This window comes from Sapajus apella, unplaced genomic scaffold (genome assembly GCF_009761245.1).
Source record: "Sapajus apella isolate SASKATOON/1434 unplaced genomic scaffold, GSC_monkey_1.0 scaffold95, whole genome shotgun sequence".
In the NCBI taxonomy this organism is placed as follows: domain Eukaryota; kingdom Metazoa; phylum Chordata; class Mammalia; order Primates; family Cebidae; genus Sapajus; species Sapajus apella.
The window spans coordinates 8,113,052-8,122,214 of record NW_022437035.1 but is presented as its reverse complement, the minus strand read 5'-3'; the positions used below and the strand labels follow the sequence as shown (position 1 = coordinate 8,122,214).

Sequence of the window (9,163 nt, the reverse complement as noted above, 5' to 3'; positions counted from 1 at the left end):
AAAAAAAAAAAAAAAAAAAAAAAAATCTTCCAGGCCGGGCGCGGTGGCTCAAGCCTGTAATCCCAGCACTGTGGGAGGCCGAGGCGGGTGGATCACGAGGTCAAGAGATCGAGACCATGCTGGTCAACATGGTGAAACCCCGTCTCTACTAAAAATACAAAAAATTAGCTGGGCATGGTGGCGCGTGCCTGTAATCCCAGCGACTCAGGAGGCTGGGGGAGGAGAATTGCCTGAACCCAGGAGGCGGAGGTTGCGGTGAGCCGAGATGGCGCCATTGCACTCCAGCCTGGGTAACAAGAGCGAAAATCCTTCACTTCACATTGAAAAAAAAAAAAAAAAATCTTCCAAACTGTAAACAAAAAATACACAGATGGGCCTTTGGAAGAAAAGCTGTTTGCACCAGGAGAGCAGCTTGTCACATGGAAACTGCAGGAATACTTAGCTTGGTCTAATCCACCTGGGGAGACCTCCTTATCTTTTGGGCCAGTTCTCTGCCTCTCATCACGACACAGACTTACAAGGGCACAAGAAGAAAGCATCTCCGTTACGTCAAAAGACATTTCCTTCACATTTCTAATCTTTATACCTGAGAAACCTCAGGGCTCCTGACGTAACAGCATCAACTCTAGCTTTGTGTTTTAAAAAAGATTATCTGTGAACTCATCGAAAGCTTTTTAGGAGCTATTTATATGTACATCCGCAGTGAGCACTTGGTGATAAAAAACTATATGCTGTGTCAAGTACAGCTCGTCTTTGATCTGTCCTAAACCTGCCCTCAGAGTTCTGGGCGTCTGAGGTGGAGCAGCAGGTCCATGCTGACCCTGGGTACTCTCTTTCTGATTGACAACCTGTCTCAGAGGGAAGGGCTCTGATTTGGGTCCTGTTAACATCCTCTGATCCTGCTTTGTCTTCCTTGAAATGCACAACTCCAGTCACATGCACTGTTCCAGAGGCTGACACGCCACAGCTTTGCACAAAAGGATGCTGTTTCCTGTTTTGCTTTTCATGCCCTCCCTTTCCTGGCCTTTTTGCACGAAATAGCATATGCAAGTCTCTTATGAGGTTTAAATCCCCCTGCAGCCCAAACCAGTTAGACTGGAGCATATGAAAGGAGAGCGTGGGAGAACACCAGTGCTGCTTGTGATTTATAGTTTAGCGCCCTCTCCCACCCACCACTCTGCTCCAGGCAGCTCTAGACACTCTCATTTTAGGAATAAGGAATTTGAGACTCAGGGACATGAAGTGATTTGTCCAGTGAAGAACCAGGATCCTTTAGAACCTTGATCCTTTTGGCCCCTTGTTGAAAAGCTCTCTTTTCCATAGCCCATGTTGACTGGACACCCAGTGTGGTGTCCACGACGGGAAAGGGTCTTACTAGTTGAGACAGAACCTCCAGAAGGGAGTATCTCTTACTATCAAACAGGTGCTCGCTGCCCTCCTTTAGCAAGCAGCTGATGTTGAGTGGGATGAAGAGCTGGGCACGAAGGGGGTCGCCATACAGGTAACTGGGCAGTGCAAAAGGCCCTTCCAAAACTGGGACCAACAAAAAGCCACAGGAGGTGGCTTTCCGATGCCAACCTTGGACCTGGTGAAAAAGTACAGAAACAAACAATATCATCTCCAAGTTCTTTCACACAAGAGAAAATACCTCCCCGCAAGGAGCAAACCCACCAGAACAGTGGCATGCATACTGATTGGCAGGTTAATTTATTCATGTTTGTTGACTGCAAATTGGTCCTGGACAGGCGAAAATGCAGTTTACTTTTTTTTTTTTTTTTTTTTAAATAACCATGTGTCAGTATAAAAAATGCAGTTTAACATCCTGACAAATACTGGAAAAACTGTGAGCTGAGCACACAGCCCCTCTTTACGGCCCAAACTTTTTTTTTTTTTAATGACAGTGTTTCACTATGTTGGTCAGGCTGGTCTTGAACTCCCGACCTCAGGTGATCTGCCTGCCTTGGCCTCCAAAGTGCTTAGATTACAGGTGTGAGCCACCACGCCCGGCAAGGCCCAAACTTTTGCATCTTCAGTGTTTCCTTAAGAAAGAACAGTCTGCAGAGAGTTGAAACCCTTCCTATTCTGGAGGATATTGGAGAAAGGTCACAGGATAGAAGTTAAGTCCTTCTAATTTTGTCTTTTTTTTTTTTTTTTTTGAGACAGAGTATTGCTCTGTCACCCAGGCTGGAGTCAGTGGCCAGATCTCAGCTCACTGCAACCTCTGCCTCCCGGATTCAAGCAATTCTCCCGCCTGAGACTCCTGAGTAGCTGGGACTACAGGCGAGCGCCACTAAGCCCAGTTAGTTTTGTATTTTTAGTAGAGAGGGGATTTCACCAGTTGGCCAGGCTGGTTTGAACTCCTGACCTCAGGTGATCTGCCCACCTCGGCCTTCCAAAGTGCTAAGGGTACAGGCATGAGCCACTGCGCCCTGCCCAATTTTGTACTTTACCAGGAATTTAATAAGTTCAGAGTATCACAAAGGAAAACAACTCACTCAGGCTAGCTGAGAGGAATGTAACGTAGAGTGGGAAATGACTGTGGTGGCTTCTAATTATGGTAAGCCCTAACCTGACAGAGTGAGAGCCACTCTCTGGCAGACTCCCAAATTCTATCTGGGAGATGAGAACAAAAGATGAGAACAACAGTTACTGGGGCATAAAGACAAACCTACCATCAATAACATTTTCTTAGAGAACAGTAGCAATTTTCTAGTTCTCGAGATATTCTTTTTAACCATAAAACTGTTTTTTTTTTTTTTTTTTAAAGCTGACCAACGTGGCTCTGGCATACTGATTTTTGTGTCAAGTATTCTTTCCAAAAAAATACAGCTGGGGACATACCTTGACTTAAACAAATGATTAAGTAAAAAATTAAAGGGTAGCACTCTTATCTTTTCTCTCAGGAACATTCATAACAAAAATAACAAAAAGCCAGGATCTCAGTTTGACCAAAATAGTTCCTAAGACTTGGCTGAAACCCTTTTTATTTTATGTAGTATTTGTCCCAATAAAATCTGATTTTTAACAAATGTGGACATTGCCTTAAAATAATAATTAACTTACATACATTAAAGTTTTAAAAGCTTAATAAAACAATGATAAAGATATTAGCGGCTTTCAGTGGGTTTTACATGGATAGATGTGAAAAGCGTACTTTATGGATATAGTTGCTAAATTCCTCTAAGGAGATGAACACTCTTTTTCCTGCCCAACTGTAGCTCTGTGTGTGTGTGTGTGTGTGTGTGTGTGTGTGTGTGTGTGTGTGTCTATGAATGCTGTGGTCATACTGTTTTAGGATATGCTTATCTGGTAGGGCAAGCAAGGAGAGAGCTTATGCCTGCTGGGTCAGACAGTTAGTTTTACCTGAAAGGAGTGGTCATGCTGGTATCAGTGAACTGGGGAAGGGCTGGTGTCCTCTGTGAGCTGAGCAGAAGGAGCAGTGGGCTGTCTATTTTTACTGGGACCTTAAGGATGCTACCTAGATGAGAGTCTTTCCAAGGGAGGGGTCCTTGAAGATGCTAATGCCATGTGGAGCCTGAGAGAGACCCAGACAAATCGCTTCCCCTGGATATCCTGTTTTGTGGGACAAAACTTAGCCTATGAGCTCTGGACAAAAACAAACACACAAACAAACAAAAAAAAAACCTGCCAGCCCATGGTGTATTCATTTCTCTTTGTTTATCTCCTAACTTTTAGTAAACTCTTTTTGAACTTCCCAGCTGCTCTCTACTGTGTTATGAGATTGCTGGGCTGGTGTTGAGGGAAGCTGGATTCAACAGAAGCCACAGAAGAATATTATTTTTGGCTATACTGGAGAGTGTATAAAAAGGAGTCGCAGACTATCAAGATGGTTAAGAAGATCTGGAAGATACTGACAACTTAGCTAAGGAATGGGCACTGGCATGACTGATGACCAGGGACAGCTTCTTAGTGTAGGAGCAAAGAATGGCCTGATTAGAGATGCAGGCCAGGCTGAACTAGGAGAAAGAACAGGCAGGAAGACCAGTTAAAGCAGGGCTTCTCAACTTTGGCACTTGTAACATTTTGGGCTGGTTAATTCTTTGTTGTGGGTGCTGCCCTGTGCCTTATAGGATGATGAGCATCATCGCTGGTCTCTACCCGCTAGACACCAGTAACATCCACCTTGCCCTCACTGTCCTCCCCCCTGTTTTTTTAAGACGAAGTCTCGCTCTGTTACCCAGGCTGGAATGCAATGGCACGATTTCGGCTCACTACAACCTCCATCTCCTAGGTTCAAGCAATTCTTGTGCCTCAGCCTCCCGAGCAGCTTGGACTACAGGCATGAGCCACCACACCTGGCTGATTTTTATATTTTTGGTAGAGACAGGGTTTCACCACGTTGGCCAGGCTGGTCTCGAAACTCCTGATCTCAAGTGATCTGGCCACTTTGGCCTCCTGAGGTGCTGGGATTACAGGCGTAAGCCACCACGCCCAGCCACTCCTTTCTGTCTTCAGATATTGCCAAATGATCCCAGGTGGCAAAACCACCCGAGTTCAAAGTTCAAAGCAGTGATGTTCATTAACAGAGGATTGGTTAACTATGATGTAAACAAATAATAAAATACTCTGCAGCCCTTAAAAAAATGAGGCAAAACAAAAACAAAAATCTCAGTAACAATAACTTTTTAAAAATCCAAAGCAGATTTATTTGTACTGACACGGAAGACATAGGTAATAGAAAAAATGCAATGTAAGTAGCATGTATCTGATGCTACCATCTCTGTTCAGAAAAAAAAGTAACGTGATGTTGTTGTAGATGCTTAGAATCTCTCTGGATGTTTACTCAACAAAGTGGTAGTGGTGGTTGCTTTTAGAGGAAAGTCCCAGAGAATGAGAATGGGAAAGAGGCTTACTTTTTACTCTAAACCAGTGATTCTCAACAGGGAGCAATACTCCCCCTTCCTGGGGACATGTGGCAATAACTGGAGACATTCTGATTACCACACCTGGGGCTGTGCTACTGGCATTTAGTGGGTAGAGGCTAGGGATGCTGCTCAATTTCCTATAAGGTGCAGGACTCCCCCACAGAGAATTATCTGGCCTCAGATGTCAACAGTGCCAACACTAAGAAACCCTGACTTTACCCTTTTTGATTGCTTGAAATTTTTACTATGTTTAAATTTTTTTGAAAAGTCTACTCCAATAGTCCCGATGAACGGTAATGAGAGCCTGAACTAAAAAATTAAAGTGACATGAATCACTCACCAAGCATCTCCATGCCCCACTGTGAGGTGAGTCAAAGGCCCACAACATACATGAAGGTTCTCACCATCTCGAAGAGTACTGCTGCGGTCACCGCCATCCAGTGCAGCTTGATCTCAAAGGCTGCGTTCAGAGAAAAGTTGCCATGGTAATAACAGCTGCACCACTCCAGCCGGTCTGTGCGGTTGTTCACATCAACATCCAGGGTCACAGTCCTCTGCTCTGGGACAGTGGCAGCTATGTCAGCACACAAGGGGGAACCCAAGAGAATGAGAAAAGGAGTCAGATGAAGAAGAACAAACAACTAAGTATCCAGACATGAAACCATATACAAGTGCCTAAAAGAAAACTGCAGATTCTAGAAGTTTGCTGGAAATCATCTAGACTAGAGATAGGGAAACTTTCTGTAAAAGGCCCTCTAAAAATATTTTACATTTTGTGGGACATATGGTTTCTGTTGCAACTATTCAACTCTGCTACTGTAGTGCAAAAACAACCATGGATGATACATAAATCAATACGCTTGGCTGTATTCCAATAAAACGTTACAAAAGCAGACTGAGTTTTAGGGCAGTGAAACTATTCTGTATGACATTATAATGTTAGATATGTGTCACTATACATGTGTCCAAACTTATAGAATATATAACACCAAGAATGAACCCTAAAATGTAAATCATGGATTTTGGATGATAATGATGTGTCAATGTAGGCTTATGGATTGTACCTTATGAAAAATGGACAGTTCTGTCTGGGGATGTTGATAGTGGTGGCAGCATGTTGTGGGGGTGGAGGTCAAGGGACGTACAGGAACTTTCCTTCTTTCTTTTTTTGAGATGGAGTATTGTTCTGTCGCCCAGGCTGGAGTGCAGTGGTGTGATCTTGACTCACTGTAACCTCCGCCTCCCAGGCTCAAGTGATTCTCCTGCCTCAGCCTCCCAAGTAGCTGGGATTCTAGGTGTGCACCACCACACCCACCTAATTTTTCTATTTTTAGTAGAGACAGTGTTTTTTTTGGCCAGGCTGGTCTCAAATTCCCGACCTCAGGTGATCCACCTGCCTCAGGCTCCCAAAGTGCTGGGATTAGAGGGTTGAGCTACCAGGCCCAGGCAGATATATAGGAACTTTCTATTAAATTCTGCTATGAAGGCCGGGCGCGGTGGCTCAAGCCTGTAATCCCAGCACTTTGGGAGGCCGAGGCGGGTGGATCACGAGGTCAAGAGATCAAGACCATCCTGGTCAACATGGTGAAACCCCGTCTCTACTAAAAATACAAAAAACATTAGCTGGGCATGGTGGCGCGTGCCTGTAGTCCCAGCTACTCGGGAGGCTGAGGCAGGAGAATTGCCTGAGATCAGGAGGCGGAGGTTGTGGTGAGCCGAGATTGCGCCATTGCACTCCAGCCTGGGTAACAAGAGCGAAACTCCGTCTCAAAAAAAAAAAAAAAATTCTGCTATGAACTGAAATCTGCTCTAAAATAAATAAAGTCAATTGTAAACAAACAAATGGTGAGCCAGATTTGGCTGCTTAAGCCACAGTTTACCTCTGCCTAACTAATCTAACCCCTTCATTTACAGATGAGGAAATGGCAGCCCTGGGAAGGAAGATGCCTTGGCCAAGATCATGGAATCGGAACCTCAGCCAAGCTAAACCCCAGATCTTTTTATTTTAGTGACCTATGAAGAAACACAGTAAGCAAACAGCACAGACCACCAGTGAGAAGTCTTGCTTTTCAGGTTTCAACCCAGGAAGACAGTAGTTTTACAATCTTTTCTCAAGACATGAAACCTTATAATGAAGTCTAACAACCTGTTCCATCACTGACTTGTTCAAGGATGCTGGGTCAGTACCAAACTTACTCATCCTATCTAGGACTTCTGCTCAGAAATCCTACTCAACTCAAGACATGATGTTTTAGAGATGTGTCAGACAATCAAGTTCCTGACCAGACAAAAGCCCTAAAATAGGCTCAGAATCAAAGAAAAAGTTAGACCTCTGTGCAGCCTGGCTGGGCACTGCTAGACTTAGGGCTTTATTTTTTTCTTCTTTCCTTCAGGCACAGCCTTAAGAGATCCTGAGAACATGTGCCACCAGACCTAGTGTTTCTGTAAACTATAATCCACCTCATTCTCCCTTACCCCCATGAATTCAATGGTTTTTCTTTTGCTTTTTTTCTTTTTGAGATGGAGTCTTGCTCTGTCGCTAGGCTGGAGTGCAGTGGTGCGATCTCGGCTCACTGCAACCTCCGCCTCTTGGGTTCAGGCGATTTTTCTGCCTCCCTCCTGAGTAGCTGGGACTACAGGTGCCTGCCACCACACCCAGCTAATTTTTGTATTTTTAGTAGAGATGGGGTTTCACTGTGTTGGCCAGGATGATTTTGATCTCGACCTCGTGATCTGCCTGTCTTGGCCTCCCAAAGTGCTGGGATTACAGGTGTAAGCTATTGCGCGCGGCCTTAGTGGTTGCTCTTTGGCTGAAGCAGTCAGTTTAGCTCTGGATTCTGCAGATAGAACCCCTGAGTGGGTTTTTCTCACTGACTGGGATAAATCGCTCTTGAGTCAGCAATTTTAATGAGCTTCTGTTGTAAGGCAGGAGAGGTCCAGCTAGGTCACTAATGGCATTCAGGTGAACTGGTATTCGGCTAGCAGATGCACCACTTACTATTCTCTCAAAACCAGAGTAAGTCCAGGCAGTGTGGTTAGCAAGATGAACATGAGAGCAGGGATTAACCAAAAGTTGACAGAAATTGGAGAAAGAAAATGCCTGAAAGAGCTGCTGAGAGCTAAATTAATTGAATGTGGCTGAAAGGATAAGCTGATAAAGATAATGTAAAGATAATGATTTTAAGTGATATGATTTGCTTTTTGCTTTGCATTAAGAGGTAATTAAAGAAAAAGGACTAGACCACATTACTGTTGATGACTTGGTAGCTGAAATCACTTCAAAAGGCAGAGCCCTAGTACCTGACAGTCTAAAGAAGGAGCTCCTACAAAAAATAAAAGCATTCCTGGCCGGGCACGGTGGTTCACACCTGTAATCCCAGCACATTGGGAGGCCGAGGTGGGCAGATCACGTGAGGTTGGGGGTTCGTAGACAGCCTGGCCAACATGGAAAAACCTCGTCTCTTTAAAAAAAAAAAAAAAAAAGCATTCCTTGCTCAGCACGTCAGTCTTTAAGACTGAACTAGATTGTGTTGTTCTGTGGTTTTATTTTTGAAAGTAATACTTGCCATAAATTAAAAAACAATTTCCAAAATAAAATTCTCTTTTTTTTGTTGAGACAGACCCTCACCTTGTTGCCCAGGCTAGAGTGCAGTGGTGCAATCTCGGCTCACTGCAACCTTCACCTCCTTGGTTCAGGCAATTCTTATGTCTCAAGCCTCCCAAGTAGCTGGGCCTAGAGATGCATGTCAGCATGCCCAGCAAATTTTTGCATTTTTAGTACAGATGGGGTTTCCCCATGTTGGCCAGGCTTGTCTCAAACTCCTGGCCTTAAATGATCTGCCCACCTTGGCCTCTGAAACTGCTAGTATTATAGGCATGGCCACACACCTGGCCAAAATCCCTTTTTGTATGATGGTAGATGGTTTTCAGTAGTGATGTCTACATTGTATTGATTTTTCCCTGTAAATGTATTATTATAACAAATATCTCGGCCGGGCGCAGTGGCTCAAGCCTGTAATCCCAGCACTTTGGGAGGCCGAGGCGGGTGGATCACGAGGTCAAGAGATCGAGACCATCCTGGTCAACATGGTGAAACCCCGTCTCTACTAAAAATACAAAAAATCAGCTGGGCATGGTGGTGCGTGCCTGTAATCCCAGCTACTCAGGAGGCTGAGGCAGGAGAATTGCCTGAACCCAGGTGGCGGAGGTTGCGGTGAGCCGAGATCGCGCCATTGCACTCCAGCCTGGGTAACATGAGTGAAACTCCGTCTCAAAAA

The 9,163-nt window shown here is 44.6% G+C and overlaps 1 protein-coding gene across 24 annotated transcripts in view; it reads right to left on the bottom strand.

Annotated features, from left to right (window-relative positions):
- The window catches only part of DEPDC5 (DEP domain containing 5, GATOR1 subcomplex subunit), a 165,925-nt gene that overhangs the window by 8,718 nt on the left and 148,044 nt on the right, over nucleotides 1-9,163 (bottom strand). For 23 of the 24 annotated variants that reach the window (XR_004262222.1, XR_004262223.1, XM_032256541.1 and 20 more), the window contains 2 exons: nucleotides 5,291-5,460; nucleotides 1,414-1,585 (listed from right to left, as the gene is read on the bottom strand). Coding sequence is in view for 21 of the 24 variants with exons in the window: in XM_032256541.1 (XP_032112432.1) it covers nucleotides 1,414-1,585; nucleotides 5,291-5,460 (342 nt within the window). In the remaining 3 variants the exon portion in view is untranslated. Of the gene's footprint in view, nucleotides 1-1,413; nucleotides 1,586-5,290; nucleotides 5,461-9,163 lie in introns of those variants that run through there. The other variant, XM_032256565.1, reaches the window with a different exon arrangement.